A 22,784-nucleotide genomic window follows, 5' to 3' on the forward strand; every position below is an offset into this window, starting at 1 on the left:
TAAATTCCTATAGTTTATTAGGGCAAAATGGCAAATACGCCTATGACAAGAGAGACTTAAATGCACAAAGGTCCAGACAAGAAACAATCTTGCAAATAAACTCATCCTCATGTCTTTTGTCTAAAATGTCCTCCATAATATAATTTTCATGAATTCCATCAATTATATTCTAACTTCATCAATATTGCACATTGACTCCGGATTTGAACAAGTATATTACATTAACCCCCATTTCATAATTTATAAATTTTTTTCTGAATTTTTTTTTCCGGCCAGATCCCGACGCTGACCGCGCATTTCTACGACGTTGACTTTTTTTTCTCTCGCTCTAAATTACCGTGTTATCAACAAAATTATTATTTGAGATATTAATATTGAATGCTTAAACATTAATACTACTAATATTACTGTCTAAACACTAATATTACTGTCCCGAACAGTAATATTATGAATATTACTTTCCCGAAAAACAATATTACTAATATTACTGCCCCAAACAGTAGCATTATTAGATGAGACATAAATATTACGGTTGAAGACAACAATATTGCAGGTCAACACGATAAATTAATCAATACAGTTAAATTACTGTCACCAATAGCAATATTAATTTATGCCTTTAAGCCTAATAGAAGTTCTCGCACAAAATAAATTTTTTTAAGAAAAGAAGTTTTCATAAAAAGAAAAAAATCACCGTAAAAAACCGGCAGTTGACCTGCTAGGAAAAAAATTAAAAAAGTAAAAGTCAACGAAGGCTCTAATAGGCGGTGGTGGTCAAAATTAGGCTAAATTGGGGTGTAATCATAAAATTGAGGTTAAATTAAAGTTTCAAAAAGGTTGGAGTAATTTTAATATATGTAAAATAATTTTTTTTATTTGCAAATAAGTTTGAATAATGCGAATTACTGAAAAGTTAGATGTTTTCCATTCTATTATTATTAGAGAAGCACAATTAGAAGAAAAGAAAAAAACAAAAAACAAAAAAAACCAAACAAAGAAACAGATTTGTTATGGTCAGTGCTCAATATCTCTAGCAAAACAAGAAACCCACCGGCAGGAGATCTGAAATTAGAGAAAGAAACTATGTTCCAGAGAATATTTCCTCCGGCGACTACCCCCAAACCATATATAGCCCAATTTCCCAACTGAGTTATCCTTCTCCGCCGCCCACCACGCGCCACCGCCGCCACAGGTGAAACCCTTGTTTCTTTGCTCGGAAGGTTTAGAAAATCGAAACTTAATTTGATTTGTTGCTGATGTGAAGCATTTGTCTTTTGAAATCTCTATTGATTAACAATTTAACATAGAAGATCTATTCAGGAGAATAATAAATAAATTAAAAAAAAAAACGTCGAAGAGAGGAGCAAAATTGGTGGTAATTATATCATCTTAGAAGGGTAATTCTGACTTTTCGTACTCGCGCTATGGGGGGGAAATGACTTTGACTTAAACTCATGGGGGTGTTTTCGTGATATTTTTTATCAAGCGACTTTGTCTGCAGTTGGAATTTCACAATGGGTATTTTTTGCAAAAAAAAACTCTAATATATAATAGGTGTATTGTGCCGAAGAAAGAACATTGCGTGATCAGCTTCGTATCTACGCCACCGTGGCGCCACGTGGACACTCCTTTAATATTTCTTTTTATTATATATATTATATTATTTTAATAATAATAATATACACACGTTAGTAATCAGACATATATTATTATTTTTTCTTTTAAAAGGCACAATAAATTAAAGTACAAATTACTTCTCCCCGAGATGAAAGATTCCAATTCTCCTCCGATACAGATTCCCCCCTGCTTCTCTAGTATGTGTATATACACACACACACACTGTGTGAGAAACAAGAATCTGCTGGGAGGAAAGGCTGCTTTTTTTTTTTCTTTTTCTTTTATCCACAGAATAATTCAATTCGGAAAGTTTTATTTTACTTTCTCTCTCTAGAAAAGAAAATAAAAAAAAAAGAAGAGGAGAGAGATTTCCGTCTTGTTTTCCGAAAATGGGGAGAAGAAAGCTGGAGATGAAGGAAATCGAAAACAACAGTGCGAGAATGGTTTGTTTCTCGAAGAGAAGAAGCGGTTTGATTAAGAAAGCTAAGGAATTATCTGTTCTCTGCGATGTCGACGTGGCCGCAATTTTCTTCTCCAAGAGTGGAAAGCTTTATCAATACTGTAGCACTGACAGGTGAGAAAACACTTAATAATTTATTAATCATTAATTTTTTCCTGCGTATTTTTCTATTAGTGATTTTCCCCCCTGTTATTTGAACTTAATTTAAAGGTGATATTTAGATTTTTTATTTTATTTTGTGATTGGATGTGTATATATTATGTTCATTTTTTTTGGTAGGCGAAGGGAGTACATTTCGAAACCCTAGATCTTTTATTCTACACATAGAATTTCGGAGATGTCACAATGATCGACTTTTCTTTTCATTTCTTTCGAGTATTGCAATTATTTAAAAAAATAAAAAGGTAATAAAATTGGATGAAATTAGTACGATGCAAATTAATGTTTGCAAATAAAATTAAATATTACTTTAATTCAACTAAATTACCATGAAGATATATCCCCAAGGTTAGCCAAATTATTTAGACAATGCATTTTTTACTTGAATGATAATATGCTAATATTTAGCTTCATTACATGTCACATTTTCACTGCCTTATTTGTTTCATGCATTTATTGAGTAGCATTGGAGTTCTTTTTTAGCATGGAACTTCCTTGCACTGTCGTGTGTCGTGGAGTTTGTGTGTGTGGATACTAATATCATACTTCTAATACTTCCACAGTCGAGATTTTGATTTGCGTCTTTTGCTTTATTTTGATTTTACATATGAAATTGAGTCTCCATTTTTGCGTCGGGCAGAGCTCCGTGCACGAGGGCCGACGACGTAGAGAAAATTGATCATAAGAGTGTAAATGTGCACTATAGTGATATTAGTCTAAAAGGACTACAACATGGAATTGTTAACGTGATCAATTGTTTGATTAGTCTCGTTTTCTTTTTTTGTAATGAAAAGGGAATCGCAACCAATCACAGATGCACCAGGTATAACTTTCACTATCATGTAATAGCTTGTAAACCAGACTAGAGATGTACCTAGATTTGGTATAATAAATGTGTGGCAAACTCGACTTGAAAAGTATGTTAGGCATGGAAATTTGAACTTGAGTCATTTCGCTATGTACTTTTTTGCTTCACCGACCGGCCATCTTTTGTTGAACATTATTCTCTCATTGTTGCTAGGACTTGGCATGACTTTTGAAATATATGGTTCATAACAATACCCAATAGAGTTCATGCATGTTTTAGTAGGTAGTGTTTGTGTTTCTTCGTTGCTAATCCAATGAATTATTATGAGAACCATAGCGAAATCACAGAGACATGAATTCATGCTAGACCAGTAATAGTAATGAATAAAATTAGGAAATAATAGATTGTTCATAACTATCCCCAATATAGTTCATAATATTACATATTTTTCCTAATATTAAGAGTAAAAAGCAGTTTACCCCCTAAACAAATGCCCGTTTTGCACTTTGCCCCCCAAACAAAAAAAATTTGCACGTTCTTACCTAAACTACGCTTTTTGTTGCACGGTGCCTCAAAATTGGAATATTCAGGCCATTTTGACCGGATTCTTACTCACGTGCTTTTCACGTGAGTTTTAAAGGGGCAAAATAGTCTATTCACTTACCTTCTTCATAAATTAAAAAAAATAACAAAAAAAATAAAAACAAAATTAGGAAAATCTGCAATTGGGGGTTTCCTCTTAGTTTTCTTCCCCGACGAACACCACCAAAATCAAGAACAAGAAACCACCACCGCCGCCGCCATCACCACCGCCGCCGCCACAACCACCAACAGATAATTCAACAATTTCAATCTTTTCCCAAATTCATCACCCTCAGGCGCAACAATTCGAACCACCACCTCCTAAACAAAGCCCAATCCACAAGCTCCATCTGCTTGCTCCTCCTCTTCACAACTCTACTCCTCTTCACACTCTCCACCCTACCCTCCACCGCCGCCGCCCGCTTCTTTACAAGGAATGGGCAATATACCAATTATTTGGTATATTGGATCCCAATTACCCTTCCCCAACAATTATTACTGTCTCTACACTTCATGCAGAAACCGGGAAATGACAGAACCCTCACTCTCTCTTTCACCACCAACACCGCCGTTTTTGCGCAGCTCAAAACCTCTGACAATGAGAGTAGAATTAACAAGGGCAAGAAGAAGAACAAGAGCACGGCAACTAAAATTGAAGCACCTGATCCTGGCGGAGCTCCGGCGGTTTCCGGCGGCGGAAGTGGTGGAGATCCGAAAATTCCGCCGCCGAAGGTCGATTCGTGGAGGCTGAAGGGTTTGCCTAGAAAAGTGTTGTCGATTCTCTCCAATTTGCCCCTGGCGATTGCTGAGATGTTTGCTGTTGCTGCTTTGATTGCAATAGGTATTATAATACTGTAATTTTTGTTTTTTTTTTTTTTTATTTATGAAGAATGTAAGAGAATAGACTCTTTTGCCCCTTTAAAACTCACGTGAATAGCACGTGTGTAAGATTCCGGTTAAAATGGCCTGAATATTCCAATTTTGAGGTACCGTGCAACAAAAACTGGAGTTTAGGTAAGAACGTGCAAATTTTTTTTGTTTGGGGGGCAAAGTGCAAAACGGACATTTGTTTAGGGGGTAAACTGCTTTTTACTCTAATATTAATTATCAAAGTGCAATATAAATACTTATGGTGCTTGCATGGTCAAAGTTGAATTGTGGAAAATGTTCATCTTTGGAGAAGGAAGAGGGAAATATTAAATTAGGAACAAGATAATGGCATAATGCATTTTGATTTACAGTTTGTCACCAGACGCAATTGAAAGAGTAAGTTTCTATAAGTTTTCATGGAGTGTGCTGGATATATAAATATTAAATGATTTACCTCACTTCATCTAAAATAAACGAATGATTTAGCTCACTATCTTTGTGAATCATTTAATATCCAATAAAGTGCAATGATATATGTTCCCTTTACTTTATTTTAGACGTCTATTGTGAATCTCAAGGCATTTTAGTATCCTGAGACTACAAGCAAGGGTAATAAAATCGGTCATAATTTTAAGTTGTCCATAGATTCAGTAGCTCAAATGTTCGAGTTCGTGACCGTTTCTATTTTTTTTAGTCTGTGTATTAGAAATATAAGTAACATATAGTAGCAAATTAAAAGTATGTTTTCGTTAAAATTTTAGTATGTATAATAACAAAAACTAACAATATTAATACAAAAATGAGCTTAAATTTGAAATCGGGTCTTGATATGATTATGAGATTTTGAGTCGAAAAAGACTCAAATGATCTCAAGCTCATCAAAATTGAGTTGGAGCTGGAGCTCACAAAATGTGCCGACCTCCAACTGGAGCTCGAGCTTTTTACACCCCTAGCTATAATAGTGGGAAAATTGTTTGAAATTTTAAAATTGAGAAAGGTGTTTTGTAGAACTTCTATTACATAAACTTATTCTATCACACTCCCCCTAATCATTTTTAGCTAAGAATGTACAATTGGTTGCTCATTTTTTGTCCTTTATGTTCACAGAAAACATATTTAGTCCATCATGTTTTAATAAGTTTAACATTTTGTATCATTTTCGTCAATTTACCGTTAATCCGCCAGTTAAAGCAGTGGTGGGCACACGCTTAATTTCGTTAGTACTAACGAAAAAATTGAAATCAGTACAAACTTGAGGGAAGAAACTGATTTTTTCCCAAATGAAATCATACATAGTTTAGATTTTGTCCATCAACATTCAAGCACACTAAATTTGAGAAAGGTCATGCACACTAATTTGAACAACATTTGAATATTCACCTAGATTATTCTAGGTATCAGATTTTAGTTATTGCGTTAGAGTTTTACATAACAACTTGGTCTTTCGCCTCTATCATTTCGACCTAGTTATTGTAACTAAAGATTGTGGAGTGCTGCATCTAGATTATAGTGGTTATGATCCTCTTTAACATATTTGATTATGTAGTGAATGTAGTTTTTTCAATTACGCATGTAATTAGATCGTAATTTGAACAATCCAAATAGGGGAATCATTGTTCTAACAACGATTCTTTCCTCTATAGTGAAGAAAAAAATCATCTTTGGTAAGAACAAACTTATTACAAGGATTTATTCGTTCGGATTAGGGATTTAGAAGAGATTTTGAGAAAAATCTTGCAAGTTTTGGCATGGAGTTTAACACGAAGTCTAAAGCTCGAGTTTTAGACTTCATGTTACATCAAATGGACGCTCAATGTTAGTTTGATATTTTAGATTCAAATTTTTTATATTCGACAGGGTTATCAAAATATATAAATTGACATTTTGATGCTCCATCTACAAACTATGGTTTGCATAGAAGACATCAAATCTTAAGATTTCCCCCGAAAGTCCTTTGAAACAATAGTTACGTTGCTTCCACAATTTTAGGAAGAAACAACAAAAGTTTAAAATCATTTCTTAGTTCATTTCTACCTTCGCCTAGGCATTTTTGATTGTTTTGATAGACTGGTTTTATGATATTATTTAAGCAAGTTGGACGTTCAACACAATTGATTGCTAACAACTTGGTTGCAATAATCTCAATGAGGTTTAGAAATCTTATAATCATCTAGTCACCAAATGTGTGCCTATTCAACTATGCATATTCGAATGAAATTTAGACACATTCAATATTATTAAGTTAAGTTTGAAAATCTCATTCTATCCTCCGATATACGATTATCTCATTTCCACTTATTTTCTCTACCGATTTCCCCTCCATTTCAGTTTTCTTAGGGCATCTCCAACCATAAGTATTATAAAATGATATGCTATATCTTATTTAGCATTTGAATAGTGTTTTAGCAAGCCATTTTTACCATCTTCTCGAACCATACTATCTATTATTTAGCATTTTATTATATGTTATTGAAGAAAGTGACTTAAATGAACATTGAGTTTAATTCCTACATTGTGGGGCCGGAGGTTTGGGTGGATGGTACCATATTTTAATATTATTTGAGAATACCATTTGTGAAGAGTAAATGCTGTATAGCTCTTGGTTGTGGGCTTTTAGCTAGCAAGCTAAAATATACCCCATCTCTTAGAGCAAGATTTTTGGGTTGAAAATGCAAAAAAAGTTATAATTTAACTTTTAACATCTCAAAACCTCAATGGTTGGAGATGCCCTTAGTACGAACCCCGCAAGACTCTATTATTTCTTGTTTATCTTTATATTAATTAACAAGTCATGTATGGCAAGAACAAAGAGTAAATCTTGCATTCGAGGAGCAACGATGACATGAAAATCCAATTTCTATTGAATTATGAAGAATCCCGACCATGCCCCCATTGTTATTATAAATCTTTTTATTCTAACCATTTTTCTTTCTTGTTTTTATCCACTACAAGAAAAAATGACAACTAGTGATACTATAACTGTGACAATATAAAAAATTGTCACTAAAAAGTGCAACATTTGGTACGTTAGTACTTGTGTCACTTAATCCTTTTTATTATCACTACGTAAGAAGTGACAATCAGTTTTTGTTGTCATTCTATAATTCTTACTGTATAGAACTGGTAATACCACTTTTAGTGACAAGAATAGTAGAATTAGTAATATCCCTGTTAGTGACAAGCATAGTGACAACATATTTTTTTCCGAACCACATGAAAGATAGGAGTCGTCACTAAACAAAGTATATTTCGTGTAGTGATCCTAGTATTCATAATGCAATTTAATTATGTTTTTTTTTTTCGTTTATGTTTTGTTTAATTATTCATAGGTCATCACGGCCATATTTTCTCAAATTATAGGTAAATTATGGTATTCTATTATGAAATTCATGAAAAATAATTGAAAGATCAAATGATGTGATTTTTGTGTCGACTTTACGTCGATGAGAGAGTTCAATCATATATATCCGTTACGTTAAGCAATAGAAATCTCATTGAAATTCGAAAAATGATAAGCGAAGTTCTCATACCATGGTTTGTTGGTCTCTTATTGTTTTGCTCAAGTGTATAAATTTGGGAAGAATATTTTCTGAAATTCTATAAAGTTACATGCTAATTGTTTCCAAGTAGTGTAGCATATTAGATTCTACTGTATGACAATATTTAATAGAAGGTTCCCTTTTTCTTCCGGAATAGCCTATTCTCGTAACTCCATATTCTAGGGTAACGTCCTTCCTTGTGTTATTATCGAAAGATATATAGTTTGAGACAGGTTTCTCGATTTTAGTTCACTAAACATTTGTATTAGCTACTGTGCATTATACTTGACACTTTGTTTTACTTATATAACTTGATCTAAGATCTTGATATTACTATTAAAAAAAAAAATCCCCAACAAATTTATTTATTACATTTTGAAAGGGGCTTCTCGTTTTACTCCATTTTATTTGTGCTTCATCTTATTTATTACAGGACCTAAGTGTGAAATTCTTGTTTCAAAGTAGGTCACAGGATTGGGTAGTGATTAGATTTGCAGGTAAACAATTTGTATGAAGGAAAAATGTTTTTATGACATGAAATTCAGAACCCTAACAGTGTTCTTGCTATTTTAGTTTGATAAAGTGTTGTTTTTGTCTGCAAGGTGATAGCATCATCCTAGCTATGTATTGTATATTGATTATATATATATGGGTACATTACATCCACACCCCTGAGGTATGCAAAAATACATTTAAGGTCCATGTTTTATCGATAATTACACTCACCCCTGAAACATAGTTAGAAACTCCATTTTATTTTTGCTTCTTGTATGCTTCATCTTATTTATTAGATGATCTAAGGGTGACATTTTAGTTCACATAATTGGGTACCGATCACATTTGCAGGCAGACAATATCTATGAAGGAAAAAACGATGTTATGATTAATTAAAATCGTTTCTATGACAATAAATTTGGATTCCTAATAGTGTTCTTGCTATTTTAGTTTGCTCAATTGTTGTTTTTGTATGCAAGGTGTTATTTGAGTTCTTGTTAATTTACAAGGACTTTCGAAACTTTTAAGAATTAAGAATGGCTTAAATAGGATCTGAATTGCAATTATTTTTAGTGCATTCATCATCTAGTAACAAAACTATGTCAAAACTATGTATATGCTGAATTCCAGTTTCCAATTTTATATATATATATATATATATATATATATATATATATATATATATATATATATATATATATATATATATATATATATATATATATATATATATATTTTGTATAGTTTTTTTTGCATTATAAGAATCATGATATAATCTCACTCATTATTTATCCTTGTCCAGAATGGCACCAATCCTACAACGATATCGAATTGCAAGAGAGCAATTAGGTGCCTCCTCGACAGGATATTCTGAGGCCCCAATGGTGAGTTTCGACTTTCATGCATGTGTATTTAATAATACGAAATTAACAGAAAATACTATCACAATTTTCACGTGGATTAATTAATATTTATCTAACTCGAGATTTCTAGCTAGTCGATTGGTATGGGATATATATTGTTCATGCACACTTAATCATATGTTTTAACTTCTTCAAGAAAGTCATGATACTGTTTAGCAGAACTATTTGCTCACTAAATTCTTGGATAATATTTTGGTCATTTATTTATATATATATTTATATTACAGGGTCAGTCCTCTGAACATCCAGGATTTATTATTACAAGGAATGGTCTACTCCGAAATTTTGCAAGGTAACCGATTTTACGGTCTGTTAAATTTTCTATTTTTTTTTTTTTTTGTTATTTATCAACTTTATTTTAAAAATATACATCTATAGGGAACTTAACGAGGCATGCATTGACGAGCTAAGTGTGACGGATCTTATGCATGTCCAGAATCAAATAGAGGCTGCGCTAATTCAAATAAGTTCGACTAAGGTTTTCATCTCTCCCATTCTATATATCTTTTGTTTTCTTCAAAATCTCCTTGTGTTAAGGAAAACTTGCGTCAAATCCCCCAGTGTTTTTTTTTCCTTGCGTAAACCCTCTTGTGTTTCATTTTACTTTGCACGAAATCCCCTTTTACTGTAAAAGTTAATGCCTTTAACTACAAAGGGGATTTTAAACATTTTTTTTTCATAACAGATGGAGATTTAGTGCAGATTTTCTACAATACAAGGGAATTTTATGCAATTTTAATTTATTCGTTTAAATTTCGTATTATTTTCTTAAATTAAGTCGAACACATTTATTCAGTTACAATATGAAAAATATAAATTTAATAGGTGTTGTAAATGTTTTTTTTTAAATCAATTTTTATATGATATAATTATTAATGTATTTAAAAATTATGAGTTTTTAAAATATATAATTATTTTATTAGAATTATTATATATTTTTATAATTTATTCTGGATTAAATATATGGGAAAAGAACATAAATAATTTGAGAATTTGTTCTAACTTCCATGTCGAGTATTATTTTTTTATTTTTTTTTTATTTTTTTAAATTAATAGATGTATTCGACTTAATTTAAGAAAATAATTTGAATTTTAAATGAATAAATTAATTTTTCATAGACCCCACTTGTGTTGCGAAACCATGCACCAAATCCCCCTATGTTACAAAAAAACTTGAATAAAATCCCCTTTATAGTTAATAGTGTTAACTATTAACGGAAATGGGGATTTCATGCAAGAAAAATTGGAACACAAGGGGGGTTTTATGCAATAAAAAGAACACAGGTGGATTTGGTGCAGGTTTGTCTATAACACTAACACAGGGGTTGGTTTTATGCTATTTACCCTATTATTATTTACATTCTTTTTTACTCTTGACGTAATGCTACGAAGTAACTAACTTACTTAAATTAAAATGAAGTATTTGCTTACCTTTTTGTTTTTTGAGCGTACGTATCTCGCGCGAGCATCTTAGTATTTGCTTCCGTTGTTGGTGCAGACACAAATGATGCTGGATACTATATCAACCCTTCGCGAACAGGTACAACAATCTTAAACTCGGACTTATATATATATATATATATATATATATATATATATATATATATATATATATATATATATATATATATATATATATATATATTAAAGACAGAGAAATAGATAAGAGATGATGGTTTATGTGAAAACAGAAAAATATGCTGGCAAAAGAAAAAAGGAGGCTGGAGGAGATAATACAAGTTAGAACTCTACATATAATAAGTTTTAATTAATTAATTACTGATTTAATTATATATATATTCAACATTATTTAATTAATATCTTAATTCTGGATGCTATTATCAGTCACAGATTCCTGGAATGAATCGAAATGCAAGTAGAAAAAAGAAGAAGATGATTGATCTGGATCTCAATGTTGTTGCAGATGCCTCTGAAATGACCGAATAAATTGGACTCGTTATATATTATTATTATCATTATCATTATTAATAATAAAACTTATCATTTATGTAAAATAACCCCGGCCCGGCCCGGTCCGGTCCAACCCGGCCCGACCCCGCCGCCCCCCACAGCATCTTAACAAAAACAGGGTAGAAAATAAAAAAGTCTGTTAATTGATCAATTAATGGGATATCTCTACCTTGTGTATTTGGGAATTGTAATTTTATCTCATAAGAGATAATTGCACTACTTATCCCACATAACTGTTTCAATGTTGTTTGATTTTTTATTTTATTTTTTACCCTACTTTAATAATGTTAAAGCTTAGTTTTGATTATTGATTCATTAGCCGAGCCAGAATTTTAAATCCAGGGGGCCGAATGCATTAAAAAATTATGAGAGGGGACCGTTAATGCTTTCGTATATGGCTTTTTTCTTTTAATATTATCTTTTATAAAATAAGGAATTTGGGAAATGTTGAGGGGTCGTGGCCCCCGGCCCTATCCTGGCTCAACCACTGTAATGATGTAAGTAAAGTGAAAGACAGAATGTGCTCTAATCGAGATGGGAATTCGAACCATAAGAACTTAACTCTTTAAATTTGAGCCAAGCTACTCGAGTCTTCAAGTTTGGTTTTATTATATAAACGAATGGAGCTCAAACGTGTTTTTAATGATCGGTATGATTTACATTGGGGCAACTGGTTCGATCTTTATTTTGATATCTCAAAAACATTTTTTTTTTTTATCATAAATGGACACAACTATGTCCACCCACCTTAGACTAACCAATTCTTTTTTATTATTTTTTTTTAACATTAAGATCTTACAAATTCACATAGGGTTCATTTGGATGGAGGGATTTGGGGAGGGATTTGATTTGGGGAATGGATTTGAAATGACTCCAATTTTGGAGTCATTTGAAATCCATCACTATTGCTCCAAAATCAACTAAAAAGGAGGGGTGGGGATTTGAAATCCATCTCCAAATCCCTCAATCCAAACAAGTCCGAGGGATTTGTTATTATGGATTTGAAATCCCTCCCCCAAATCCCTCCATCCAAATGCACCCATAACTTTTTTCTTGAATGACTAAATTTTTAATGTAAATTATGGACAATGTCCTCATATTCTGCTGGAACTTTCATGATTTCCAATAATTAATATTTAGTAATATTAATTAAATTATGTGAAAGATTAATTTCATTTATTTACTTGATAATAATCATGAAGTAAATTGAATGAAAATTGTCTTCGTTGAATAGTTAAAGTTCAAAAAATGTGCATTCGATGGGATCCAGTGATACTACTTTTGGAGACATTTGGTAGTTAGTCAAAATATTTGACCTAAAATCCAAATAATAAAATACTTGGCCCAAACCAAATAATTAATTAATTGGCCCATAACCAATGAATTTTTCCTACATTTTAAACTCGTTGAAAAGAAAAGACACAACTTTTGTTTGTTCTACTTCCAACCATTGCAACCCTCTACGAATAATGGATCTCTACCGCCTATAAATAAAGGCAGAATCTAGCTAATTCTTAATTCTGTATGGCAATTATTCAATAACCGATTGTTGTACCTTGGGAGACTACCGGGAAGAAACTGGTACACCATCGGCATCCTAGAAATATTGTCTTAAAGCAATTGCTTTGGCAAGCCTCAATCGATTCTCCGTGTTTACAAATTCCATATTTCCGTTTTCTCTTTTCAAACAGGTAAGTACAAGTTTTTACGCAGATTGTTAGAACTAATCCAACATATCCAACCCCGCGAACCGTATAGATTTTGACAACTAATAGAAAATTTTATAGATGCTTAATCAACCGGCCAAATGTATGTTATATAGATCTATACCTACGTATATATCGTAAAACACAATAAATGAAAGCGAAGCATAATGTAATGTGTTACATACATGCACTAGTAGAAAAATGGTTTTTTACTACGACCATTAACCGTGTTAACCAAATGTATCAAATTCGTAGTAAAAAGGCTTTTGCTATGCATTTGCTACGAATTTGCCCCGTAGCATATACGGGCGTGACAAAAACTTTGCTACGGTAAATAGCCGTACCAAACACTTTTTTGCTACAGTAAATCCTAGTATTTACTAGGACTTCAAAATTGTTCCGTAATAAAAAAAATACCTTTTATTACGGCTTTTGACCGTAGCAAACAATTTCGTATTAAAAAACAAATTTTCTACTAGTGATTCGACCCTAGATTGAAAGTCGATGTTCTCAAAATTGAGATAAGAAAAAGAGTTAGAGAATTTCATAACATTAAGGGCATTTATTCTTCTTTAGGGAGCACTACAATAAAACTAAATTTTTAAGAGCACACCTTGTCAAGCAAAAGTGAATTTCATAACAAGAACTTGGTGGAAGTGATATTAAATGAAACTCACACTCCTAGAAATTAAAGAGATACATGACAAGGCTACGAGGGTGGCTTAGTTGAAACTCACACTCCTAGAAAATTCTAAATTAATTCAAATTATTCTAATAATGAATTGCATTTAATATTCGGGGATTCATGGCACGATCTCAAAGCATTGATAAAAAAATTCAAAAATAAGTAATATTCATAAATTTTATTTAAAATAATACAAGTTTTAAGCATCTTATTTTATATTTTATTATGAAATATGATATATTTATCTATAATTTATATAAAAATTATAAGATTACCGAAAAGAACAAAAAAAACTAATGAGTTAAGACACATATTTACAAAAAAATTGGGAGGCTAAAAGTAATATTCAAAAAATATAATACCAAATACTTGAAATTATTATTATTTCTTTTTGTTGGAAGGTCAACAGCCCCTGCCCCTTGCAACTACCGCCCCTGCTTGTATATTGACGACCTCACAAATTATATATACACATACTTATGAATATATGTATAATACGCCATTAATTTCTTAATTCAAAGACGTGTGACTATGCATGGAAATGAAATCAATTCTCAGCCCCAACAAATATAATTTTAGATTAATTAATTACTAATTAATGTCCTTTTATTTGTGAAGCAATTCGCGCACACACACACACAACACAAGCAAATCTGTCAAGTGCTGCAAAAACAAAGGGAGATGGAAAAAAACCTTTTCGTATCAAGGAGAAAAATATTTCTCATGTCATGAATAATACAAAGATTTATAAAAATAAAAATAAAAATAAAAATAAAAATAAAAATAAAAATAAAAATAAAAATAAAATAAATTGGATATATGTTTGACAGTAGTTATAATTAATTATAAGCTTACAGAAAAAGTGGAGTTTAGAGACTTATGTCGTTATTTGAAGCTCTTTGTGTGGGCAAAATCATGGCCTGCTTAATTCGTTTAACCAACATTTGCTGCTATCTGAAAGTTGGCTTTAAGTAGAGAGAGAGATATATATATAGAGAGAGAGAGAGAGAAATGATTAATGAGCTATTATATATCTTTAATAAATTAATAAAGCCAAACAGTAGGAATTTTATATTATATTATATTATATTGTATATTATATTATTTCAAAAGGTCTCTCTCTTGCCACTTGACCACGCTAACTGCGTTACACGTGGCAAACTATGGTTCACGACAAGTGTATGATTAAATGGATTTATCACCGCCTGGTAATTTGTGACGCATGCATGAACGAACTTTCTTCTTTGTTGGGCACATAATAAAAACTAGGTTGATCCCAACTACCTAAACAAATATTACAATAATTAACTTATTGTGCATACGATTTTTCTGTTGAATTAATTGAATTTCTATTTACCACTAATGCTCTAAATATAATTATGTGCGGAAATCGGATGGAACTAATAATTAGTTTTAATAATTATACCAAGATTGATTTGATAATTAGAACTGTGGTAGAAGAACTTTTGAGTCAAATTGACATATGTTATGATAGGAATATAGTTGACAACACCTTAAGTAACTATAATTGAGATTTATGCTTAATATTTATGTCTGATTGAATTAGATATGAATATAGTAATTTAGTCTAGAATAATAATTGTAATACGCACGGAAGCAGTTTACGATTAAATTAACATCTCAGGTTAGTAATTCGAGTTAATAGCTTGCATAATTGAAAGGATTTGGGGAATTAATAAACATATATGTGGAAGATAGGGATAATTACTGTTTTGGTCCCCCAAGTTTGCACGTTTTTCACTTTTGGTCCCCCATTTACCGTCGTGAACAAAATACACACTAATGTTGTCACATTTTAACACATTTAGTCCCTTCGTCTGTTTGACCGTTAAGTAGTAACGGTCAACGGTTGAATTTGGGGGTTTTCTTTGAGAAAATTGCAATAAGACCATGTATTCTTTCAAAATATTATAAAAACCTCTAAAATTTTATCAAACCATAATTTAACCCCAATGTCATCAACTAACCAATTTTAACCACTGACCCCGATTTTTCAAAATTTGGTAATCCGACGTCGACTTTCTTTTTAACTCGGTTGACTCTTTTTTCGATTGATCTTTTTTCTTTGCCGCTGTTGACCAATGTTGAATGTCGGGTTAACATCGTTGATATTTTTTTCTTGATTTTTTTTTTTATTAAATTGTTGAGTAATGGAAAAATATAATTTAAAAAAAATTCAAAGTTGATAATGGGCGAGAAAATAATATCATAAAAAAAGTCAAAATAAAGAAAAAAAGGAAAAAGTCAACACATGATCTCAATGACGGAAAAATTTTAATACAAAAAAAAAAAAGATAAAAATTAACGGCCGGTGTTAGCCGCAAAAACCGTTGTACTAGAGTGGTTATCTCATTCCAAATTACTCCGCACATGCCTAATTCATCTTCTTCATATTTTTTTGGGAAGAAATTTAGGATGCACTGGCGCTTCCACGAAGAAAAAATTGAGGGAATAAATTATGGATTTTAGATTTTTTTTAGATTGTATTTAGGCCCTAGTATTTTAGATAAAAACTTTTTTAGAAGTTTATAATTTTAATATTATGATACTAGATATTAATATAGTATTATTATTGTGTTATACAATAATTGTGTTGATTGGGAAAAAAAAGTAACTGGAAAAAGTTCGAAAAAAATCAAGAAAAATAAAAAAGTGAACATTGTTAACCGAGAATACAATGTCGGTGAACGGCGTCAAAAACAATATTAAAAAAAGTCAATGCCGAAAAAAAAGTACGAAAAAAATCAACGGCGGTCAACGGTCAACGGTAATGGTGGTATAAATCGGGGTCATTTGTCAAAATTGATTAAATGATGAAATTGTGGTTAAATTAGGGTTGAATAAAATTTTAGGGGTTTTTAGAATATTTTAGAAGAATTCAGGGGTGAGAGTGCAATTTTCTCTATGAAAAATCCCAAATTCAGCCATAATTCAACAGTTGACCGTTACTTCTTGACAGACGGAGGGACTAAATGTGTTAAAATGTGACAACATTAGTGTGTATTTTGTTGACGGCGGTAAATGAGGGACCAAAAGTGAAAAACGTTCAAACTTGGGGGACCAAAACTGTAATTATCCCGTGGAAGATAAAATCCTAAGATTGTTTAATTTGATAAACCTTCGTGTTTATTTGCATTACTTTCTTCAATTTGCTATTTTAATTTGCATTTGATAATCCAGTAATTTAGTAATAATTAGGATACATTAACTAAAATTCGACTGTGTAGGGTGGACTTGAATTTAACGCTTATATGTAGATAGTTAACTAATCTGTGTGGGACCAATATTCGGAAATTTTTTGTATCTCCCTACATCAATTCCCTTCACAAGCACATGATGCCAATTCATATCCTCGAGCGTCGACCTTCCAAAGCAACTTACTAAGGCAAGTGAAACAATCACCTCTTCCTATGGTTATTCTATGTTACACCCGGTGAAGACTATATCAGGTGTTTTTTTACCGTACACATACCAATGTGGATATGTGAGTATTTGTGTGTATATGAATAGTAGAGATCTACCCAGCGTGGCACATAATAGACCCCTCCCTACTTAATAAAAAAGATGAGAGACAAAAGGCAAATAACAAAACAATCAAGTCATCAACTTCAAAAGTTTTAAAGGAGCTCACCACTTCAGGAAATACAACTTTGCCTTAGACCTTCAGATTACTATTAGCGGCGGCCCTTCTATGTCACTTTTTCGTCCTGGCGGTTACAAACCATCGAGAAATCGTCGAGAGAAAAATGTTAGTGTATATTTTTACATGTAAGAAAACCGACGGGAATGCTATTCCGATCCCGACAATTTAGAAACCTTTGTGTATACATTTTTTCTTTGAGGATAAAACCTTTGTGTATACATACATGTATATAATTTGGTTTTTTCAAATTTGTTTTTTATACCAGATCACTTTAATCAAAACCCAATAACAAAAAATGAATGGAAACCCTCCAAAACACGAATTCTTTAATCTACGAATAAATATACCAAATTTCATCCATAAAACGAATCTTTTAGAGTCGTGCAAAACGAAAAAAAATAGTAATAACGAGTATTCGACGCGTGAATTGATACCGAAATAACATGATGGCTAGGGAATCCAAAGCAAATAAATGAAATCAGTATGTAAATTCACATAAAGATCTAAGTCTACACACACAATTACGATGGTACAAATTTTCAGATATATATTAATGTATAATTCACATGTCACGAAATATTGATTTCTTGTTATATATGCATTTTCGCTCTCGATGATTCGTAACTTAGAGGGATGTGTAAATTTGCATCTGACTGAGAATGTGCTCAAAATTGTCCGTAGATTTTTGAATTGCGTGAGAGTGCATCCCTTCGTAAGTAGTAACGACAATCCCTTCATCTTTAGATAGCCGTTGAACTTGCTTTTTAACGTTACAACCTTGATGCGTGCATCTATAATAGCTTCTGCAATCGAAAAATTAAAAAAAAAATTATTGTATTACATTATTGTTTAGCTCAAATACTAGGCAAAATAATCTCGTCACAAATTTATCCGGTAATCCACACCCACGGCCAGCCTAATCTCAAGGCCATCGCCTTGGGCCTTCGAAAAATCAACAATTTTTGGGCCTCTAATTTTAGTATAATGTATATTTACAAATTATTTAAAATAAGTAGTCTTTGCCAGCAGAACGGATACGAGTTTTGTAAAACATGCTCGAACTCGGACGATGCCATAACATGCGTAAATTAAAGATGTATAACACATTAAATTTATTCTTCATTGATTTCAAGAGTCGAAATAGTTATAACTTATAACTCGCATGTTTTCTAGGAACTTCCTTCATAGAAAATAAATATATGAATTTATTTTTTTAGGTTCAGAATGTACAAATATTTGCGGGTTTGACTCGGCAAGTTAGTGAGATTCAAAATATCAAATAAAGTCAAACTATTTATCTAATAATGCCTAATCTCTCCAACCAAACGAGACCTCTAGAAATTAATAAATTATCGGTTAAGTAATTAATTTATACCTCCAGAGTAATAAATTAATCTTAATGTTTATAGGATTATTGATTTATAAAGATTTAACTTTACGTGTATTTATTATGTGCACGTATAATAGTGTATCTTAGTATTTTCTTTCGGTAATTAACATGTTAAATTGTCAACAGATCATAAATTTGTCAATTTAATATACATTTTTTTATAGGCTCGAGATTAAGAAATATAACTAACACTATATTTTTGTGATGGCTCATACTTAATTTCTAGGCTTTGTAGCAGTATAGGATCTGTGCACCATATCTTCACACACACACACACACATATATTATATATATATATATATATATATATATATATATATATATATATATATATATATATATATATATATATATATATATATATATATATATATATATATAACCAATTAAAATTCGTTTATATATAAACCTGAGATTTAATCAACCAATTGTCTCTAGAAAACAATTTAAAGTCTTCCAAGTCAAAATATTATATATCTTTAAACAACAAAATTAACACAAACAAGAAATAAAAAAAAAAAACTAAAATCAAAATCAAAAAAAAAAAAAAAAAGGAAACATAACAATAATTGAAATGAATGGAGACAACGAACCTTGGGAACTTATTGTTCTTGACCGCCTTTTGTCCGTATTTCCTCCATCGATATCCATCATCAAGTATATCGACTTGGCTTCTCGTCTGAAACGCGTACCTAGGTTGTTTTTTCGACTTCTTTTCGCCCTTACTACTCTTTCCTGCGCCGGGGCCCGCCTCGTTTTCCGTTCCGGCTACCACCGGAATATTATTACTATTAATATTTTCTGCGATTGCGATGTATCCATTATCTTGGATAAATTGACGATGATCAATATTATTATAAGGATCGAGATCTTGTTGTTGTGCATGAGAAATCATGATCGGGTTCGGCGGAAGAGTTGAAGAGGAAGATGAAGACGACGACGAAGACCGAAACATCGGGGGAATTGGATAATTGTTCATGGGAATTTTAAGAGAGGAAAAAAATAAATAAAATGGAGTGGGGCTTGAAAATGTTTTTCTACAAGAGAAATTGAGTTTGGTTTGTGGTTAATAAAAGGTTAAGGTGTGAAGTGCTGAATATTAATATCAATTAAATTTGACTGGAAGAAGACTTGATGGCTATAGTTTTATGACTAGCTATAGTACACTAATATATTATATGCTGTACTACGTATTTATGTATCCTTTATGTTATTTAAAAAAAATAATTAAGAAAAAAAAATCAATCAACATCTAATGACCAAAACAACCAGACTTTATTTACCAAAAAAACAAAAAAAGGTGCGCTTGTGCTTGATTTCGAATGAAATTCATGTCTTAAAAGACCAAATTGGCCTTGCATAAATTTCCTTTTATTAAAAAATGGACAATTTGAGCTAGACTCACAAAATTAAGTTTCACTATGTGTCCCATCTTTTTTTTATTTAAAAAAAAAACCCTGAAAAAATTGTATTCCCAAAATACCCCTCAAGTTTCATTTAAAATAAATCCATCTCAAAAAACAAAATTACGAAAAAAAGAGAGGAAAAAATATAGTCGATGGCGCCCGCCAGAGCTCCACTGCTGCAGGAGCTCCGGTACCGCTGGCGCCACTTCAAAAGAACCAATTTAGAATATAAATAAGCACCAAAAATGATTTAAACCCATGGGCTGCTGGGCATGCATGTGTACTATTTTACCACTAGGCCACTAGTGCTTGTTGTTATATGCTATAAGTAAATATTATGTTGGTTATATAAACTAATTCAAGTCAACTAATTTTCTCTAAAAAAGTCAACTGATAATCGGAGCTCCGGTGACTTGCAATAGTCGTCCGGAAAAATCAGCGGAGTAAATCAAAGTCAACTAATTAGAGCTCTGACGACCCGCTGTCGTCAAAAAAATTCACCCAACAAAATCAAGTCACCTAATCGGAGTTCTGTCAACTCGTTGCCGCCATTGAAATATTTAACCAACTAATCAAGTCAGCTAAATGAAGTCAGTTGATTGGAACTCCGACAATCCTCAACTGTGCCGCCGCCCTATCGCTAGTGCAGACAACGGGTGCCTAAACCATAGCCGTAATTTGAGCGGTCAAGCTTAATACCCTTAATTTCGGGTTGAAAATGTTAAAAATGTATATAACAATAATTTGAGTTTATGTCCAATGAAATTCTTGAACTAATTGTTGAAATGAAAAAGAATGGATGAAAACCCCCTCAATAGTCGTCTAATTAGTTATACATTTATGGTCATGGGCAAAATTGTAATTTTTATATGTGTAATTAGCAACATTAATTGTCAATACAAATAGTATGAGTTCAAATGAAAAATAAAATAAATGAATAACAGAATAAAATAAATATGTGGGGTTTTATAACACATGACTATTTTATGTTGTTTACCTTATCTTGTACACATGGAGGTTTAATATATGTTGAAACAATACACTTTTATGGGGGTTGGATTTGTAAAGATATAATTGACTACTAGTCCATGAAAAATATTTTCATTAGTTTAAAGTAATCAACTTATTTTCTATTTTCTTAAAGTCTTGTAATTAATTTAACCTAAATAAAATTTAATATAAAAAAAAAACTTAGAGCTTACACATATGAATGTATGAATAATATAATTAAAGCTGAGAAAGAGGACTAAACAATATGTACAATATAATACACACATATATATATAGCACGGACACAGAAATAAGGATATGCGGAAACAGGAAAACGAACACGGAGAAACGGCATATCTCAAAAATGGGGATACGAGAATTTGGGAAAAACATATAAATACTAAAAGTACAGGAATATATTTATAATATATACTATATTAACATATATAAGTTTTATATCTATTTATATATTTGATATTTCCATACTAATATATTCAAAATAAATATTATTATTAACTATTACATATCAATCCCAAATTGATCATTAAATCATGTAATTAATTAGGGAAGCAAGACCAATATTTGTTATTTGATACTCAAAGATGTTAGTTACTAGCTTTTTTGAAACTGCAAAATGGTCTATAAAGTGTCCCGCATGTATCCTCGAGTGTCGGACACAAAACGTATCTAGAACGCAAATACGTAAAAAAACTTTAGACTGACGACGTGACATTTGCGGCATGAATAAATGCATTACACAACACCTAAATTATTGAAAATTGTTGTCGTATTTAAGCATATTTTAACTTAACATTCTTCGGGTTGGGGTAAGAAAAATTTAAATTTTCATGAGGTTGCTAAAATATTAGTTCATCATTGTTAATTTTGAATGTCTAATCCAGAGGATTAATTTTTCTTCGCACGAATTGATTGAGTTTGACTCTAACCTAAAAAATGTTATATTTTTTCATTGTTTTGGAATTATATATTATACATTTACTAAGTAGAATAATTAATAGTAAATACATTAGCAATCAAATATTGACCCATTCGCTATTCTTTTGAAGATAGTATCTAAATTTAGGCATCTAGAATTTACAACAAACTTCCATTGTCTTTTTATCGGAAGTGTAACTGTATTGTTTCATTTGTCCTGTATTATATGTTTTTTCTGGAGAGTTTTTTTTTTCCCAAATTATTTCCTCTATTACTTTATAATTGTCGTATTTAGCTTGTGCACAAAGATTAAGGATCTCAATAAATGTTGCTTAGTTTTGGAAAAATATATATTCTTATACTAAAATGCCCTTGTCAAATAATTAATGTGAGAGAGTTTTGGAGATAGTTAATAAGGGTAAAATTGATAATTATGCAATTAATGCAGTATTGGAAATGTAAAGTGACAGATAATATGGAACAAAAATAATTTTAAAAAGAGACAGTTATTGTGGAACAAATTGAGTATTTGTTACTGTACAATTCCTATGAATCATTAATTGCACTATTTTCAATTTATCAT

General features: G+C 31.5%; 2 protein-coding genes and 1 long non-coding RNA gene across 4 annotated transcripts; 1 reads left to right on the top strand and 2 right to left on the bottom strand.

The window, feature by feature from the left end:
- The first annotated feature begins 1,727 nt into the window (after positions 1-1,727).
- LOC105957996 (agamous-like MADS-box protein AGL70) lies at positions 1,728-11,700 on the top strand. 2 transcript variants are annotated; one of them, XM_088825282.1, is made up of 7 exons: positions 1,728-2,191; positions 9,333-9,414; positions 9,681-9,745; positions 9,832-9,931; positions 10,952-10,993; positions 11,145-11,192; positions 11,299-11,700. In XM_088825282.1, exons 1-7 carry the CDS (start codon positions 2,007-2,009, stop codon positions 11,398-11,400), a joined length of 624 nt encoding a protein of 207 aa, XP_088681408.1. In that variant the 5' UTR covers positions 1,728-2,006; the 3' UTR covers positions 11,401-11,700. The 2 variants fall into 2 exon arrangements, with proteins under 2 accessions (XP_088681408.1, XP_088681409.1); XM_088825283.1 differs by lacking the exon at positions 11,145-11,192 and having other exon boundaries at positions 1,753-2,191.
- On the bottom strand, positions 3,616-4,452 carry LOC148766842 (uncharacterized). The gene is made up of 2 exons (XR_016034246.1): positions 4,288-4,452; positions 3,616-4,218 (listed from the first exon to the last, which is right to left on the bottom strand). It is a non-coding gene; the product is annotated as an uncharacterized LOC148766842 (long non-coding RNA).
- A 6,237-nt stretch (positions 11,701-17,937) lies between the features above and the next one.
- LOC148766843 (putative WRKY transcription factor 75) lies at positions 17,938-19,939 on the bottom strand. The gene is made up of 2 exons (XM_088825627.1): positions 19,463-19,939; positions 17,938-18,282 (listed from the first exon to the last, which is right to left on the bottom strand). Exons 1-2 carry the CDS (start codon positions 19,846-19,848, stop codon positions 18,105-18,107), a joined length of 564 nt encoding a protein of 187 aa, XP_088681753.1. The 5' UTR covers positions 19,849-19,939; the 3' UTR covers positions 17,938-18,104.
- Positions 19,940-22,784: the final 2,845 nt, after the last annotated feature.

Source organism: Erythranthe guttata, chromosome 11 (assembly GCF_056151865.1).
Source record: "Erythranthe guttata isolate IM_541 chromosome 11, IM_541, whole genome shotgun sequence".
NCBI classification, from domain to species: domain Eukaryota; kingdom Viridiplantae; phylum Streptophyta; class Magnoliopsida; order Lamiales; family Phrymaceae; genus Erythranthe; species Erythranthe guttata.